The sequence below is a fragment of the Carica papaya genome, chromosome 7 (assembly GCF_054855325.1).
Source record: "Carica papaya isolate Zhongbai chromosome 7, ASM5485532v1, whole genome shotgun sequence".
In the NCBI taxonomy this organism is placed as follows: domain Eukaryota; kingdom Viridiplantae; phylum Streptophyta; class Magnoliopsida; order Brassicales; family Caricaceae; genus Carica; species Carica papaya.
The window spans coordinates 25,410,965-25,430,957 of NC_142315.1; the positions used below are offsets into that span (position 1 = coordinate 25,410,965).

General features: G+C 32.6%; 2 protein-coding genes and 1 pseudogene across 3 annotated transcripts; 1 reads left to right on the top strand and 2 right to left on the bottom strand.

Moving 5' to 3' along the window:
• The first annotated feature begins 716 nt into the window (after positions 1-716).
• On the top strand, positions 717-3,959 carry EIR1 (Auxin efflux carrier family protein). The gene is made up of 6 exons (XM_022035773.2): positions 717-2,163; positions 2,414-2,702; positions 3,093-3,178; positions 3,272-3,429; positions 3,545-3,621; positions 3,708-3,959. Exons 1-6 carry the CDS (start codon positions 909-911, stop codon positions 3,772-3,774), a joined length of 1,932 nt encoding a protein of 643 aa, XP_021891465.1. The 5' UTR covers positions 717-908; the 3' UTR covers positions 3,775-3,959.
• A 4,613-nt stretch (positions 3,960-8,572) lies between these two features.
• Positions 8,573-16,830, bottom strand: LOC110809809 (Nucleotide/sugar transporter family protein). 2 transcript variants are annotated; one of them, XM_088207541.1, is made up of 7 exons: positions 16,568-16,830; positions 14,137-14,288; positions 13,967-14,023; positions 13,818-13,832; positions 10,343-10,509; positions 10,058-10,228; positions 8,573-9,114 (listed from the first exon to the last, which is right to left on the bottom strand). In XM_088207541.1, the coding sequence occupies exons 1-7, from the start codon at positions 16,656-16,658 to the stop codon at positions 8,835-8,837; spliced, it is 933 nt and encodes a 310-aa protein (XP_088063667.1). In that variant the 5' UTR covers positions 16,659-16,830; the 3' UTR covers positions 8,573-8,834. The 2 variants fall into 2 exon arrangements, with proteins under 2 accessions (XP_088063667.1, XP_021891437.1); XM_022035745.2 differs by adding an exon at positions 13,641-13,734 and having other exon boundaries at positions 13,818-14,023.
• A 901-nt stretch (positions 16,831-17,731) lies between these two features.
• Positions 17,732-19,717, bottom strand: LOC110809823 (nucleotide-sugar uncharacterized transporter 1-like; annotated as a pseudogene).
• Between the last annotated feature and the right edge of the window lie 276 nt (positions 19,718-19,993).

Genomic DNA, 19,993 nt, shown 5'->3' on the forward strand with positions numbered 1-19,993 from the left:
AATCGCCTTAACTCTGTAAGAGTAGTTGAATCTCAGGTTCTTAATCACTTTATCCGTTTTCTCGCTCGCCATCCTAGGCTCCAATAAAGCCACCAATATGGGATTATGGATATTTACAAAGGACAATCCAAAGGTAATAAAAAAATGGTAGGAAGAGCTAAGGCTAAAAAAAAACTATGCTTGCTCCTTCTGAAGGGCATCATCCGCGCTCGAAATGAGACTTACGTCCTTATTGACAAGCTCTTGGAGTTTGGACATAAAGTGGTTAATCGTAGCGGAGGAAGTGGTCGTAGGTGCTTCATCCCCTTTTGTGGCATTTGCTTGTTTTTAGAAAGTCTTATTGACTTTTATGTTTTTAATGATACCAAGTCTATCCTGCATTTTGGTTGCTGTCCTAAAGTGATCTCTCAATGAGATCGTTTGTGACATGGGGCTAGGGGAGGAGGCTCGATTGAGTTCGTGGTCTTGGTTCATCTTATTTTCAATTATTATAATTGTATTCTTTAAAGGTTCTGCTATAATAGTGCTCCGACCTATGAACATATTAAATTAGATTAGATTTGTACTTTCTTCTGGATAAATAATCTAAAAATATTGACTTTTTTTTATATCAAAGAGAGGATTGCTCGATATCCTAAATCCTAATTTTTATGACTCTCTTCTTCCTTTGTTTTTTTCGAACCTGTCTCTTCATCTACCTCCCACTTGCCCATTTCTCCTGTACTTTAAATCTCATTTTTCTTTTGTTTGTTTATTTAATTAAATCCTCATTGAAAAGCGAAGTAAAATCCCCGTCTATTTTAAGGAAGCCAAACAGGCCTTTTCTTTCTCTACTCTTCTTCTTCTTCTTCTTCTTCCCCATATTATTCTTCAATTTTCTTGATCTATCCTGGTTAATTTCTTCCACAATGATCAATGGCAAGGACATTTACGATGTCCTTTCGGCTATCGTTCCTCTCTACGTAGCCATGTTATTGGCTTACGGCTCCGTCCGGTGGTGGAAAATCTTCTCGCCGGATCAATGCGCCGGAATTAACCGATTCGTCGCCGTTTTCGCAGTTCCTTTACTCTCCTTCCATTTCATCTCCACCAATGATCCGTACATGATGAACTACCGTTTCATCGCAGCGGATTCTCTGCAAAAACTTGTCATCCTCACCGCTCTCTTTCTCTGGAACGCTTTCACCAAAACCGGCAGCCTCGAATGGGTCATCACGCTTTTTTCCCTTTGCACTTTACCAAACACTCTCGTCATGGGGATCCCGCTTCTGCAAGCCATGTACGGAGAATTCTCTGGGTCGTTGATGGTCCAGATTGTGGTGTTGCAGAGCGTGATTTGGTATACTCTCATGTTGTTCCTGTTCGAGTACAGGGGAGCCAAGCTTTTAATCGCCGAGCAGTTTCCCGAAACCGCCGGGTCTATAACCTCGTTTCGAGTTGACTCCGACGTCGTTTCGTTAAACGGGAGAGAACCATTGCAGGCGGATGCGGAGATCGGCGATGACGGGAAGCTTCACGTGGTGGTTAGAAGGTCAAGCGCCGCGTCATCGATGGTCTCTTCGTTCAATAAAACGCATGGGATGAACTCGTTGACTTCTATGACTCCACGTGCATCAAATTTGACTGGCGTTGAGATTTATTCAGTGCAGTCTTCAAGAGAGCCGACGCCAAGAGCTTCAAGTTTTAATCAGACAGATTTCTACGCCATGTTTGCCAGCAAAGCTCCGAGTCCTAAACATGGATACACCAACAGTTTCCATGGCGACGTTTACTCTCTGCAATCTTCCAAAGGAGCAACACCGAGGACGTCGAATTTCGACGAGGAGATGTTGAAGATAAACGCGAAGAAACGAGGAGGGAGGAGTATGAGCGGTGAGCTTTTTAATGGCGGTCTGCCATCTTATCCCCCTCCGAATCCCATGTTCGCCTCAGGGTCCACAAGCGGCTCCGTCGGCGGTGGTACGAGGAGGAAGGAAAACGGCGGCGGGGGCGCAAGCATTTCGGCAGGAACGACGACGCCGAACAAGGAGCTTCACATGTTTGTGTGGAGCTCGAGCACGGCGTCTCCAGTGTCGGAAGGGAACATGAGACATGCAGTTCAGAAAGGCGGCTCCACCGATTTGGCCGCCATGGATGCCAAGCAAGAAAATGCCGCTTCAAGAGGTAAAAACTCCGAATACGGCGCCGTTTTAGTCATATATTTGTCTTTTCTTCATAATTTTATTGACAGAAAGACGCAAAAATTTCCAACCGTCACCTTTTGTCATCGGCGTTACATTTTCATCTTTTTTTTTTAAAGTGAAAAATAATTTCTTTACAATATTGTATTTGTGTATTTATATGCATGTATATAGTTTTATAATAGTATGGGGTTTGCATGTGTGTATGTATGTATACATGTATATACATACAGCTATGCAGCGTTTGATAGAGAATATGAGTCCGGGAAGGAAAGATCATCAGCAACAGGTGGAGATGGAGGAAGGGAGCAAGGTGCAGGGAGGTGTGAATGGAACGTCGCCGTTTAATTACCAGAAGAAGTTAAGCGTTGAGGGAGGAGAGGGAGGTGGAAGGAAACAGAGAATGCCTCCTGCAAGTGTGATGACAAGACTCATCCTCATCATGGTCTGGAGAAAGCTCATCAGAAATCCTAACACCTATGCCAGTCTCCTTGGCTTGGCTTGGTCCCTCGTGTCTTTCAAGTACGTCTACATATATATACACATACATATATTTATATACTTACTCCCTTCCATCAACTTGTATTCTTACTTACCCATCTAATTTTAATTCTAGTTGATCAATTTTTTTTTTTTTGGAGAAATTATAATTATTTTATAATTAATGTATATATGCCTAACATCTTACTAATAATAATAGATATTTACCTCCAAAAAAAAATGTAATTCTCATTATATACTTAATAATTCAAAGTAATTCTAATTTTGAAACGTATGATTAGAAAATAATATTTATTTTGTTTGATTAGAATTTTTTGTTATGTCTACACTTATTTTTGTATTTAATTAGTGATAATGGATTAAATGTAAAAATTATATTTTAGTTAAATATAATTTTTTGGGTGTATACAGGTTACATGTCAAAATGCCAAAAATTATAAGTGCATCCATATCCATATTATCAGACACTGGTCTGGGCATGGCTATGTTCAGTCTAGGTATGTACATGTAATCACCATTCCTGCTGTCAATTAAATTAATAGATTTGATTAATTAGTTAATTAGTGCTATAATTATAATACTTGAAACAGGATTATTCATGGCACTACAACCCAAGGTGATAGCTTGTGGGAAATCAGTGGCATTATTTTCCATGGCGGTTCGGTTCTTAACAGGTCCAGCAGTGATGGCTGCTTGCTCTATTGCCATTGGCATTCGTGGTGTTCTTCTTCATGTTGCAATTGTCCAGGTCAGCTTTTATATAAATCTGAATATATATATATATATATGTATATATAAATCCTAATTAATTAGTTTAACTAATTAATATATTAATTATAAATTATATGTTTGTTTTACTGCAGGCTGCTCTTCCTCAAGGTATAGTTCCTTTTGTATTTGCCAAGGAATACAACGTGCATGCCAATATACTTAGCACAGGGTGAGTACAGTGTGTGTGTGTGTGTATATATAATAGTAAGGAACTAAAGAATGATAACTTAATTATGGGTTTTGTGATATTGACAGGGTTATATTTGGAATGCTGATTGCCTTGCCGATAACAATAATCTACTACGTGCTTCTTGGACTATAATTAATTAATTAAATTGTTGGGAAGCAAAGTCGAGGAAATTACAAACAAGATCGGACCAAGTTGGTGGGAAAATATTGGATTCAGGGCCTTAGATATCTAAGATGGGATCTGATCTGTATTATCCATTGCCAGTTGACCATTGACTGTGATAATTAATTATGTATACATAATTTTGTTTTCATTTATTAGTTATTTAATTTAATTTTTTTTAATAATTTAGTCAATTTTCAATGTTATTTATTATATAGTTATGTTTATAATTTAATTTTTTTTTTATAATTTAGTTAAGCAAAATTTTATTTAAAAATTATAAAAATAAAAATGTACATATATAGATCAATTATATCTATGAATTTTTTTCAATCACTTGTTTTCTTATAACATATATATATATATATATTATTATTATATGATTGGATTCAAAGCTTACTTTATTAACTTATTGTCGACTGGTTGGGATCATCATGTACTTAATTATTTTTTAATTAATTAATCTAGCTAATGGTAATTGAAGCACATGACTTCCGAGACCAAAAAATTAAAATTAAAATTAATCTTACATATGTATATTTACATGAGATCATACAATGTCTCTAGAGATAAATTTGGCCTTTGTATATTAGTGTGTGTGTATATATATATATATATATATATATATATGAATTTGTATACGTATGAAAATTTATATATAAAAAAATCTGCATAATCATTTAATAATCAATAGAATCTAATTTATTCTTGTCTTGATGCATGCTCATCGATTGCTTAAGTAATTAAAAACTATAATAATTGAATACCAATCACATGATATGCTAGCTAATTAATTATTTAATCACATAGGTTGTAAAACGAAATTACTTAAATAAAATTTTGTATATATATATATATATGTATGTATGTATATGGGTTGATTAACTAAAAACAACAATGCATGTGTTAGTTTTCATGCATGTTGGTTCTACAATCAAATCGAGTTCATCCCTACAACATTTATTATATGTATATGTATGTGTATGTATATGGGCGATAAACAAAACTACTGAAAAACACAAATAATTGTACAGAAGAGAAATTGTAGATATATATAGTGTTCATTGTATAAGTTACAATTAATTGTTATCAAAATATAATTATATATAAGGATTAGAAAATCTAATTTTCTTGAATTTAAATTCTTCATATAATTATGATTTTAATTAAGTGGGTTGGCAAAGTTTGTAGTAAGCACATGCAAGTGTTTTTAGTTGAAGATATGATCTCTCTCTAATTAAAAATTATGGAGCTTGCACAATTCCTGTTCATCTTTCAGCAGACACCATGTGGTTTCTCTTTTGGCAGCTGAGATTAGATTAATGGTGACTCTGTCCTCTAATATGTAGGGCTTCCCATTATTTAATTTATATATATACATATATTTCAAGAAAATGTTATCTAGCTGTTATAACTTCTCCCATTAAAGAAATGTAATTTTTATAATATCTTCTTTTTATCATAAACATAAATTAAATATTATATAATAATTACTACAAAATTATAATATATCAATAAAATAACAATTATGTATAATGTCTTGAAATTTTTTAAAAAATAACTTATAAATTGAATACGGAAGCAAAATAATAAAATTAAGATTTACATTTCTTACATAATAATTTAGAATACTCAATAGAAATACGAAAATGATCATTCTAAAAGAACAAACGAAAAGTCAAAGAAATAAATAGAAAATAAATAACTGAACATCCTATTCGTAACTCTTTTGTGGATCGGGATCTAGATCTTAGTTCTCTTGATCTGAAATTGTTAATGAAAGAATAAGCTATATTAATCTATTAAGAATGTCACACTACTCACCGGTACAGAAATGAAAGTTGGTAAAAATCATAAAAATAACTAATAGAGCTCTTAATTTAAGTAAATTCATTTATCATCTATAAAATCATTTATTGAATACTTACCGTAGCGAAATTTTCAAAATCGACTTATAGAGGTAATAACACAAACAACATCATATCTCATATTCAATTAACCATAACAATAACTTTTCATTTTTATCTGTCTACTGGTATCCATAGGAGTCCATATGGATGTCCCCATTATGCGTGAACCCTTATTCAACATTCTCAACTAACCAGCCGTTCTCATACCTCGTCCAGTATGAGCACCAAAAGTACCATCCCTCAATACCCCGTCCGGTATGAGGGTGAAACGGGCCGTCCCTATATCCCGTCCTGTATGAGCGCCAAAATACCAATCCTCGATACCCCATATGGTATGAGGCAACATTTATGGTAGGGTTCCCTATGTACCCGATTCGTCCACCATCTCTAAGGATATCCAGTAATGCTACTATTAATTCATTCACTTAATCAAGCAATTCCACATTTACATTCAATTTTTAATTTCATAATTTAACTGTAAATCACGCAAAACAAACAATATATGCATCAAGGAAGTACAACTGAATCATCTTACCAACTCCAGCGTATTATTATGCATTTTAAATTGTAAAATCAATAAATCAGTTAAAAACATGATAAACAGTGATAAATAACCGATTCTGCTTCCATTAGTAACTTGTAATTAATTATCGAGACTTTCTAAATTACGCAAAATGTCGTATTATTTATAATTAAATTTCAATTTCATAATAAAAAATTCAGGTGAAGGATTCTTACTCGGATCGGTATCCGAAATACTAGACTCTCAACTGCGGTTACTGGCGGTCCCCGAGTTCCTTAAATTTTCATTCGAAGATTAAAACACGCTTCAAGTATTTAGAAATACTCCTAAAAACTCAAAAATCAGTGTTAAAATTTTTTTTTGACCAATTTTAGAATTTTAGCACGGTGGCACCGTCGTGCTCTGGCGACGGCACCACCGCCCGCAGCGATGGTTTACCTCTGACTGGCCGTTTTCACCCAATTTTTACAGATTTCAACATATTTTATACTCATCCCTGCAAGAAAACACGTAAAGGGGCCTTAATTGGCCAAAAAAAATCAAAAAATAGAAACTTACCGGCAGCAAAATTTTTTAGTGCGTCGGCTCCGTCGGCTCACCTTTGTATTTGGGTATTTTTCTTCGGTCAACCTATAGAAAACAAAATGATGAATACAATATTGAAAAAATCGCACGAAACGGAAATCGGGAAGAGCCTCATCAGAGGTAGTTTTTTATTTTTCCTACGACGATGCCGCCGAACTTTACCCGCGATTTCCGGTTCATCTGTCAGTCCTTTTGCTCCAATTTGTTCATAAGGGTGTTCAAAATCAAATTTCAAGCAAATGAGAAGATTTTTACCTTTTTTGGTGGTCGGATATAGCTCTGGCGCGGCGATGGGCGGTGGTCGGCTCCCTTCTCCAGTGACTGATCTTTTTCTCCGGCGAAGGGGCTAACGGTTAGTGTTAGGATTCGTCGGTGTTAAGTGAGATATTTATACCCGTCTCCTTTTAATTTGAGTCGTCCATCGTATTTGATCTCGACCATCGGATTGCGTTTAAAGAGAAAATGAATATGAACTATTCATCGTGGTTTGATCTGAACCGTACGATCGTGTTTAAAGATGGAATGGATCCAGACCGTTCACGCGTGCGGGAACAAATCCGAACTGTCCGATCGTGGGCACGCGGATTACCAGTTTGGCCTCCCGTGTGGTACTGAATTAGTGTGCCTTGCTACACGGCGCGCTCCAGTTCATCGGGGCTACTGACTGGGCGATCCTACGTGACACATTTTTTCTACATTACGTTTTGACTCTTATTTTCCGAATTTTCTTTCAAAAATACTTCCCGAACCGAAATTTTCACATATTTTTTTCCAAAATTATTTTTAATTTCATCATCTACCAATTTTTGCCTAATTTTTACATAAAATAAAAATTTATAAATTTAAAAATTATATTTTATAATTAATTTTAATTTTTAAAATTAATTTCAGACCAAATTTTGAATCTACATATTACATTATTATTAATTTATAATATAATATATACACAAAATAATAATTTTTATATTTTTTTTTAGTAAAATTTAAATTCATAATTTTTAAATGAAAATATAAAAATTTTAACTATTACTAAAATAAAATTAATCACAGTTATAAAATCAGTTTATACTTATTTTAAAATTGAGAAAATGTGAATGCAGATTGGGTTTTCAGATTCTAATAAGTAAAAGTTCTGATTTGGTTAATTAATTCAAGATTCTTTTTTCCAACATACAGAAAATATTTTGCATGAGAAGTCAATTACAGATTCTGTACGCAAACAATTTCCAACAATACTGTCTACCTCATACATATATATATATATATATATATTATTATATATATGTACGTATGTAAATTAAAAATTTGAATTGGTCAGCTAACATTACTTGTTTAACTCACTCACTCACTCCAAAATTTGATTTCCCACATAAAATTTTGATATATATACACATATACACACACATATATCTTACCTCACAATGTATTATATCCTCTTCTATTTACACTAAAAATATGTGTAATTTAACTTTTCATGTGACAAAAGAAGATGATACCATATCTTTTCTCATTTCTGCTCCAGGATTTTGCCAAATTATTGTATAACCTATAAATCCCAGACTATAAAACTTCGAATGGTTTTGCAACTACCTTACTTACTTCGTTGATTGCCGTCAATAGTCATATATTTGTATCAAGGATTTCGATAAAAATATGAACTACTTCAGACAAGTAGTTCTACCCGAGATTTTTGTTCATTTATCTAAAAAAGGTTTAAAATATTATATATATATATATATACAAAATTGAATGAGGGCAAGAGAAAAACCATGGGAATTATATTTACTCAAATACAAATAATACAAATGTGATTTGTATATACAATGTTCAATATCCAACAACAAGCCAAGCAAACTAAACAAGTGTGGTTAATAAACGTTCAAATAACCAGCATCCCTATTTCATCGTGTCAAGAGGCAATATAAAATCTAAGCAAAAAACTAGGTTAAATCAACAATAAATTTTTTTCTCAACTATGAATCAGTTTTCGTGAATTATTTTTCAGTATTTCGTTAAACTGCTTCCGTGCCATATCCATCGTGCTTCTCCATGTTTTCATCGCCTAACTTAGATTTTGGTAAGGAGGAGCCTTTCCGAGGAATCAATTTCCCGGACTGAGGTTTCGTGTTATTTATGTTGAGGTATGTGTAGAAAGACATACCTCCTATAGCTACAAAAGCTCCACAAATGCTAGTTGCACCTGGATTCGAAGCAAAGATATAGTAGTTTCCGAGGAGGACAATGCAAGTTTTAAATTGTCCGAGAACAACATGTGTGATGGCAGACGTGGCTCTGGAAAAAGAAAGTTGAGAAGAAATTGCATCAGCATGAGATTGAATTCGGTTCAAAGCAACACAAATTATTACGACTATTATGACAACAGCGAAATAGAGTCATCATCATCATCAATTCAAAACACGTTTACTTATAGGTGTACTGGAAAACACATTCCTAGGAACAGGTATTTCCAAAATTACCAATACGAGAAATACAGGGATATCATTCCGATCACAAGAACTTTTAAAGGGATGGAAGAGGATACTCGTTTTAATTTAATTAAGAATAAATAGTTCCGAACCCTTAATTTTTTGTTATTGGGTCATGTTTTATACTCGAGGGAGGATTGTGAGAACCTTTTTGATTTACTGATCAATATATAAATAACTTGTATACGGGTTGACACCCCCTTAGCGCCTTTACTAATAAAATTGTTTAGTTCAAAAGAAAAAAAAAAAAAAAAGATCATCAACAAATTTCGTCTGACTTAACTTTTTTAGCTTATAAGAGGGTATGACAAGCTCATTTTTGTTTAAACTTAAAAGTTCCATATAAATAGTGAGTGTTTACTTAAAAAAAAAAAGAAAAAAAAATTCACAAGTTGAAAAATTAACTACATGACTAAAAATAATACATAAATAAAATTTCAATTTCTATAGAGGTTCTAGTAAAAAGGGCTTTATCAATCAACCAAATAAATGGGTTTTTGTAACTTATTTTTCAAAATTTATAATCCAAATGTCAAGAAAAAAAAAACACCTTTGACTGACAAAAGGATTCAAACTAAACCCCTCATTTTAGAAACAATTACACAAAAACATTGTGTACAAGAACTATCAAGGCCCTGGTTTCAGTGTCCACCTCCCATCCATAAAACAGCTATATGGCAAGCTTCATGGAATAGAAATGGTCATTGCACTACTTGGAATGTTTTAAAAAGATAAGCGGATGTACTTACCCGAGTGCCAAAGCGCCGGACCACTGAAGGAAGAAACCAAGAACGGCGGACATGAGAATTGCCAATGTATTGCTTACGTTCCAGTGAAAGGAAAAGGCACCGGGGGGATCTAAGAAAGGAATCATGGATACCAGAAAAAGCAAAGTGATCGGCGTTGTCTTCCACATTAACCTATCCAACAATGCTACATCTTAGCCAATTGTACATAAAAATTAAGAATATTCCCAGAAACAAACCAAAAACCATGGAAAGCTTGAATATGCAACAGCGCGTGTAGTAACATACGCCAAGGCTGTCCAGTTCTCCCTCTGCTGCATATTTGCCCAGAGGATCTTGTTGACTGCACTTGGAATTATCCAAGCCAACGCTACACAACCACCAAACAGACTGAATTGCAAGTCTGTTACCGTGGCGACAGCAACACCAATAGACACTACCGTTAGTGCAACCACCTGAAACAGTTCATTTAAGAAATTTCAAGAACAGAGAGTCGTAACTTTTTCATTAACTAAGTCAAATAATATATTATAAGTAATGCCAGCCAGAGTAGCTCCACAAGCACAGCCAATTTGAAGAGCACTTGGGACATTAAATGAAGGTAATTGAATATAAATCTCTTTGCTAGAACCACTATAAGAACCCGAAAAAGTTCTTAAGAAAATATTACTGATAAATCAAGACCATACGAATGATTGGCTATATCTGAAAGTCTCCCTACTTTTCTCATCTGCCAGGACATATATTCTCAGAAGCCTCATTTCGACAATGGTTTCTCAAACATGCTCCCCAATACCAATACAAGCAGTAGAGCAAAGCATAGCTCGTCTATGTACAATTACATACAAAGTTCGCTAACTACAGTCCCAAGCTTCAAATATTGCCATCACAATCACTTGTAACCCCATGGCAACCCTATCTAAACAAGAGTCCTCTTCTCTCAAGTCAAAAAGAATATAATTGACATAAGATCATAGAAACGCTACAGAGGTCCTAAGTGGGTTTTCATAGATTCAATTCGAAAGCCCTAATAGACACGCATATACTTCATTCCTTTTAAGGAGAAATCAAGATAATGGCTAAGTAAACTACAGAAAAATTAGGAATATGGTGCCTAATTATATTAAGAAGTCACTTAAAAAACCTAATGAGTATCTTTTTATGTTACCAAATTCGAATGGAGGTACTTAAACCTACTTAATGAACAGCATATAAACACTCTCATAATTGACCAGACCAATCGCTACACTCCTCCCTCAAATTAGGTCAACCATTCTTCGACTCGAAAAGGAAAATAAACAATAATGATGACCACGGGAAAAAGCAACACAAAATACCAGAGTTACCACTATTAGCAGGAAGTCAGCATGGACAAAGCTGAAAATGTTTATTGCGACTTTGGACAAAAAAAGAGATCCCCTTTAAGACAGACATAGGGTTGGATTTAAATAGAAGTCAGGCAAGATTTTACTTATGAAAATTTTAGACTGTTTGACTTAGGTTATATTTGATCAGTAGAAGCTCATATATAAGCTAATTCTACAGTATTTTAGAATTTTTTATGCATTTGGTAAATATCTAATAGCTTATAGGTTAGACAACTTAAAAGTCTTAATAACGTTTTCAGAAAGCTGTTGACCTCCAACTCTCGAGGGTGTTTGATTGTAAGAGTTTATAAACTCAACAGCTCATAAATTCTCTAACAGTGTATAAACGAATACAATGTACTTTGGGAACCTATAAACTTCTATCAAAATGACAAAAAATGATAATTTCATTACTTTAAACAAATACAACAATTAGAATGTAATCTTTTTTTTCCTAAATTTAATTATCTACTGCTAGATAAATTAATAGAAAGTAAGAGTAAAATATTGAGTTTTAAATCAACATTTTTTTTTAATTGATACTTAATTTTATCTAATTATTATGTTAACAATAATTTGAGAAATATATATTTGACAATATAAACAAAAATATTAATTATTAATTAATTAAAAGATAATTTGATCTATAATAGATAAAGAAGAGATAGAAATAGAAAGAGATAATAAGCTATCATGGTATGTAATAAATGCAGGTTAGAATTTTATAAGAGTGTTTTCTAGCGAGCTTATAAACTCTCTATATACAAAATTGGGGACCAATAGCTTTCTCAAAATATTATTGCAAGAGCTTATGAACTATATCACTTATAAGTGTTTAGTTGTTTACCAAATTCATGAAAAACTTTAGAATATTATTAAAGAACTTACAAATTCTTATTGAACAAAAAATAAGCTCTTTTCTTCAAGAGCTTATATGCTTCTTGTTGACCAAGCAAAAGACTAAACTATCCATTCTGCAATTTATAAAATCATAACATATGTCTCTCACAACTCACAATCTCTTGCTATCTTTTTCTATTTATTCTTTCAGTTCAGTGTAGACCAATCCCATACTAAATAGTTGATAAGTAATATTTCTATAATTTTATCTTGTTAAATACTATATATTTGAAAATTATTATCAGCATCAATGATGAAATCATATTAAGTAATTAAATTTAACATAAAATAAAAGATAAAACTGATCTGGAAAACTAATATTTCACTTTTACTTTACATTAATTGTTTTTAAAAATATAGATAATTAAATTTATAATAAAACAACTACACTTTAATCATTTTATTTGTTGAAAAAATATGAAATTATCATTTTTTTCATTTTCGTAGAACTGATAGCTTAAAAATTACATCTTTACCAAACACATAAATAAACTAGTATAGCTTATAAATTCGTGCTATCCAAACATTTCAACTGTTTATAACACTATGTCAGCATATAAGCTGTTAAAGATCTTACAAGCTTTACAGCTTATAAGATCCTACAAAATAAAGGGAACCAAACACCCTCATAATTCTTCAGAACCTAAAAAAATTCACAGTATATACAAATAGCACCTTTTTATTTAAGTTTATGCAATATAGCTAGACAAAGAAATGATTGATGAACACAGCAATTCCACTCACTTAAAGAAAATACTAAGATACATGTTACAGGGGCTGGGAGTCATAAAATAGAACTCAATTTACCACTAGCTAGTAAGAAAGGAGAACTACAGACATGTTATTTATGTAAGAAAAATATAGGACCTGGCATTTCCAAAATCTTCAACAGGTTTCATTCTGCTGTTATTTCTTAGTAAGTTCCTGTATTAGGAGAGGTCTATAATTGGCCCCAGGCTAAATCTCCCTCAACTTCGGTACAGAAATATCCTCTCTCCTTTCTCCCAAAGAAACGGAATGTCTTCTCTCCAATGATGTTCAGTATTTCATTTTTTTGTGATTGAAAAGATTAAGGGTATCATCCATAAAATTAAGGGTACTTCTCCACTTTTGCTAGAATTTTATGTCTACTGTTTGAATAATGAAGAATATAACAATGCTAACACAGCCAAAAATGGACATGAGCCCTGCCATGTGCATTTGTGTGCGTATATCTACATAGATTTCCCATTATTATAGTTAAGCCTATTAACCTTGGTGCAGCCTGCCACATGTCAGCCTACATGATTACTAAGTATAAAAACTGGTAAAGAAGTTACCTTGGAGAAAGAAACTCTCTTTCTATAACACAGAAATTCTGCCAAAACAATAGATGGTGTAACAGCAATTTTAGCCATCTGATAAAATCCCACGCTGGAAAGAAATATAATAACTAGATTAAAGCATAAGCAAACAAATAAAGTACAGGCCAAAGAGCTAGAAACTTCTGATCTCACCTGTTGTACTTCAAGCTGACATTGGCAAGACCGGTAGACAGAGACATTACAAAGCCAAGAGTAAATAATGATAAACGAGTTGACTTTGAGGAAGGAGATGCCGGAAGGAGAGAAAAAGAATTTAAAATGGCCATCAAAAACCAGCTTACTATATAGTGAATGAAAGTGAGAAATACTGGAAACTGAAACCCTACATATTTAAGCACCTGAAGAAACAAGAGGAGATGGAGAAGGTTACAAGGTACACATGATGGTACTTCCAAAGATATTCAAGTTTAGGAATTGTTAGAATAGACAAGTGAAAAGATATGTAACGCACCCATTTGTTCATGAAGATAATACTGATGGCGACCACAAAATTGAATGTAAGAGCAACAGTAGGGCCACAAATACGCTGTTGTTGACGCTTTGCATTTTCAGATGAATGAAATTTGTCAAACAAAGAAGCCCGCAAGTCTTCTAGAGCCCTTCCTACATTCATTGAATAGCAACAAAACATAGTAACAAATAGAAGCATAACAGAAAATATAACTAACGGAAAATATTTATAAAGACAGAGAAACTAAAGAAAAAATGCAAGTATTATATTAAGTTAGATCTGCTCAGTTCAAAATCCTCCTCACACTCAGTTGATTTCCACACTCATTTAGGAGTCAGTAACAACCTTTCGCAGAAATATCCCCTAAATATTTTGGCTTCTAGAGTCAAGCTTTGAGAATTCTATTACAAAATAAGCAGGGAAAAATGGATCCTCTGGTAAACTTGAGATTATTCCAGCCTCAGCACTATCTAAAAATATGAATGCCTATTTTCTTAGGCTCAGGCATGGGATAAAACTATTGAAGTATATCTTAAAAACTGCAGCATCTAACACCAGATCTGGCAGACAAGTCAATCAGAGACCCAAATCAGAATTAAAAATCTCGTTAGTCAATACCCTTACCTTTTTCAAAGTCAATAGTTTAGGAAGCACTTGGAAGTACCTCTAAATAGCTGGGGGACCATCTGTATAATTTAACAATTCATCTGGTAATTTTTTCCTCCATTAGACCATTGTTTTGGTATGGATCAGGCATGGACATTGCATGCACGCACAAGTGTCTGTTTTTGAGGGTATTTGATGAAAGATAAAAGATAAAACAAACAGGAGAACTAGCTTATTGGCATGTCGGTGCTCAGACAGATAGATGATTTCCAAAAGAATTATGAAAGACAACTGTTCAGTGGTTGGAGCAAGTCCCATCTTCACAATAGAAAAAGCTATAGCATTAGTGACCAATTCACATCCCCGTGCCCATTACCAAGAGGGTGGAGGTTTAAGGGTTACAAGCCCCTCTTAGGGGCCAAAAAAAAGCTACAGAATTAGCCTTTCTAATCAGACACACCTCAGCTCACAAGCCCTTTTTGGTATCTTCTTCTAATTTCGACCATCTTTCCTAAACTAACTCAAGTCCCTCCTGTCTATGTATCAGTAACTCGTCTCATCCATAAGAGTCACTAGGTTAGAGATATTGGGATTCATGGCACCCAAATGCTTCAGCCAAAGGTTAGTGACCAATAGCCAAATGTTGCTGGTCACTTCAATTTTGCCGTCAATCTTAATTAAAACCCATTAGTTGGTCACATCTAAAGCTATCAAAAGGGGTTGTGGTGAGTAGTAGAGTGGGTAGGAAGGATAGAAACAATGGAAACAAACATTCTTTCGAGGAAATCTATTATCCTAAATCACCACATTATGGTCTTTATTTATAAGGTAAAAAAGAATTAGGTACCAAACATGCCCTTTAAAATGAAAATTATCAAGCAATAGAAATAGCACAAATAAGTGAGTAACCTTATCAAACACTTTCCTAAACAGATCACTCCTTTCACACAGTGTAATACGGAATCTCTCCCTCTTTGTAATATATCTAATGCAAGGAACTGCACTCACTTTATGATGTGACCACTTACCAACAACCAATAATGAAATTGTAAAAATTTATTACAACTTCAACAATGCGTTTAAAACAAATGCTTTTTTAGAGGAGGTTGAGATATCAAACTATAATAGGAAAGAGCTTTAAGGATGCTAAATGCCGAAATCATTCTATAGCAAAAATATGTAGAAACCTAATTGGCGCAAAAATGAAAACACATAAAAGCCAAAATTTCCTATTCAAAACTAAAGAAAGCTCAACTTGGCAGAATTCCTACCGGCATTCTATTATCAATTTTCCATCCCTCCATACTACAATTCTGCATTAGGAGACACTGCAATATTTTCTCCCATTACAAGATGCAATTTCCAGTTATCAATTAATTTTTTCTCAAGCTGCATTACAGCTTTACAGTTACAAGCAACAAAAACACACCTTTTTTCATCCCTAACTCCAAATATCCAAAAGCAACAAACCCAAAAGAAAAAAACAAATGGAACATTAAGAAAGCAGATTATAATCTAGTCTCCTAAAACTTATTCCCCCAAAAAAACCAGTAATGCCGAGCAAAAATTAGAGAAAAAAAAAAAGAAAAAAAGTTAAAAGCTTTTGGTGATATATTATATTCTTTATGAAACTACATTGTGAAATCAACCAAAATGGAGATAACCCATATGCCACAACAACAAAAAAACACTTAAAAAAATCCGAAGCATAATCAAACCAAATCAAATCAATTATTCCACGCATAGAAATCAAAACAAGAAAACTGCATCAAGTAATTGCAGAAATAACTAAAGTAGAAGAAGAACTTTAGTGGGTTTACGGTACCTCGCTCGCCGGCATCACTGTCTTTGCGCTTGAGTATCTTCCGAACATCTTTTCTAACCAGAAACTTGAATATATCCCGGCTAAACACCATTTCCGTCTTTGCTCCTCTGTAAACTAATTTTGTAGGGTTCTCAATGTGGGCTTTAACATTTCTGATTGCTGAATCGGAGAAACCAAGGAGAAGAGAGAGCAGTATGGTGCGCACCCACACTGGTCAACTGCTCACTTGTTCAAAATTTGAACTGCTAATGTCAAATCGAGGTCTGATTATTTATATAGAATCTTTGTAGGAAATTTTAAGCAAAATTTTTCATTTTTCAAAAAACGAAAAAATCATTAGTTATTTCAGCGAGAGTGACTGGACTTTACAGTTTAACTTATTTATATTTTAATTAAAATAAGATGAAAATTATAAAATTATGCAAATGAAAAAGAAAAATTGTTACTAAATTTAGCATTTTATTGAATTATATTTTTAATTATATCATTAAATTAAATATTTGTTGCTTTTTTAAAATCTAAACTAAGAATGTAAAATAAGTAAATTACATAGTTTATATTTTATTTGTAAAATTATATAAAAAATAAATTTTAAAAGATCTTTTACTATAATTTCCCACTACACCATCTAAATATTTTTTTAATAGAAAATTTAATACATCAATCAAAGGAGAAAAAGTAGTGACACGTGGCGCTGATAGCGGAAGAAGAAAGCGGTCGGGAGGAGAGAGAGAATCGGTGTCCACCGACCGACAGTGTTGAAGTACTGAGGAAGTCCGTGTCTTTAGTGCCGTGTTTGTGTGCCCCGTGAAATCTGCTTTTTATTTTTTATTTTTTATTTTCCTAATTTCACGTTTAATGGTTCTGAAAATATTAAATAAATTGGTGACGTGGATGTGGGCCCCATGAGAGTGATGCCTTAAGGGTAAACGTCGTCGTTTTTTGTCTGTTTCCTTAAAAAAAATTTCTATAATAATTAATAAATTATTATAAATAAGTAAATAATATAAAATTATATGAAAATTCTTGTATTATTCATACATTGTCCTCATTCATAATTTGAAAAAAAAAAAAAAAAAAAAGTGTGAAATTACACCAGAAAAACCCGTCTTATATATGAATTAATTAATTAATATTACCCTTAATCTAATGAGAATAGCTTAATCAATTATCTTCTCTTTTCTGATCAGCAGAAGCTGGAGTAGAAATGGATTTTGGCAAAGAAGTAGCTTTTGGAGAAGCTTTTCCCGAAGGGTGTTGCTTAAGCTTTTTGATATTAAGGTAAGTGTAGAAGGACATGCCAGCAATGGCTACAAAAGCTCCACAATGCTGGTTCTTCCAGGGTCTGGGCCAAACAGGTAGTAATTTCCCAGTGGCAGAATACATGTCTTGAATTGCCCGAGTACGACATGGGAGATTGCTGATGTTGCCCTGAAAATTTCATACACAAACGCATACATTATATATATATATATATATTATAACACGATTATTGTATAAGTTTATTAGTTTAATTTTAGTAATTTACTAAATTAATTTCCAAAATTTAGCACTTATTACAATTTAATTTCTATTATCTTTTTTGTTATAATTTGATCCCAATATGTTACATATGTTTCAAAAGTTCAATCTACATCAATTTTTAAATCAAAATTGTTAGATTATATTTAAATATTTTACAAATGATTTTATTTTAAATTTTAAAATAGTGAGAAATTAAATATTAAAAAATAACTCATTTTACGTAAATATGAATTTTTTTAATTTTTTAATTATTATTTCAAAAATTAAAATTTAATTTTTTTTAAAAATCTTTAAATATAATCTAATTATTTTAACATTTCTGTTAAAAAAAATAAATAATAAAAACTAAATTTATAAAATAAATACAAAATATTAATGACTAAATTATTGCGGGAAATATATTAGAAATCAAAATACAACAATTGTTAATTTAGAAATTAAATATATATATACATACATATATAATGGAAGGTATTTGGTTTATGAAAATTACCCAAGAGCCATGGCAGCAGACCATTGAAGAAGAAATCCAAGAACACCAGAGACAAAAATCATTGATGTATTAAATATATTCCAGTCGTAGGAGAAGACACCCTGAGGATCTAACAAAGGTATCATTATTGCTAGACATACCAATGAGATTGGTGTCGATCTCCACATTAATCTGCTCATTACCAATCTTAATTAATTAATTAACTACTCGTAATGGAGATTAATTCAAGTAAATTATGAAATTAAAAAAAATTAAAGAGAAAACTCACGGCAATCTTTGCCATTTGATAAAATCCCACGCTAATATACAAAAAAAAAAAAAAAGAGAGATATGAAAAGCTATATATATACCTTTTATATATATACATATATAGATACGGAGATATATAAATATATATATATAGATATATACCTGTTGTATTTCAAGCTGACATTAGCAAGACCAGTACAAAGAGACATAACAAGGCCAAGAGTGAACAAAGGAGCTGATTTTGCTGGAGGAGAAGGGGGAATCAGAGACATTGACTTTAATACTCCCATCAGTCCCTAAGTTATCACGTAGTGAATAAAACTTAGACAAACTGGGAATTTAAATCCAGCATTTTTAAGCACCTTCAAGAAAAATTTAAACATAATTAATAATTAATTAATTAATTAAAAATTTAATTAGGGTAATAATAATGTGGATTAATTATTAATTATGTTGAATTAAAATTACCAACTTACCCACTTGTTCATGAAAATACTTCCGATGGCCACCACAAAATTGAAGGTCAGAGCAATGGTGGGTCCATAAAGACGTCGTTGCATATTCTCTGTCTTTTCCACTGAACAAATTTTGTTCGTTCATCAGAGAAGCTCGCAATTTTCCCACAGCTCTTCCTGTAATTTTATTATTATTAGATATATTTTTAATTTACTCTAAAATTAAATTATTTTTTAATATTTAATTGTATTATTCATAATTTTTTTTATTTAAAAAATATTCGCAGTTAATATAATTTTTTTAAGAAAATATTACAGAAAATTAATATTTACATACCTGCATCGTTAGCATCACTTCCCTTGCGGTAAGAGTATTTTCTTTAGATCTTTGCTTAACAAAAGTTTGATGAATTCCCGAGTTGACAACATTTCTTCCTCTTCTTGTTTTCTGTTTGGTTCCCGAGAAAAATATTAATAGTAATTTCCTTTTTTTTTCACAAATTGATCCTGCTTTGGTGGATGTATAAATAAAGCACCAATGTCGAATTCATTAAATACTGATAGAGAAGGATAAACGTGTTTTTATTTGTCTTTAATTGATTTTGCTTTACCTTTTTTTCTTCTGTAGCGTCTGAATTTAAATATTATTTATTTAATGTAACCAAATTTGTTGATGATTTTTTTTTTGGAGTAAATAATTAAATT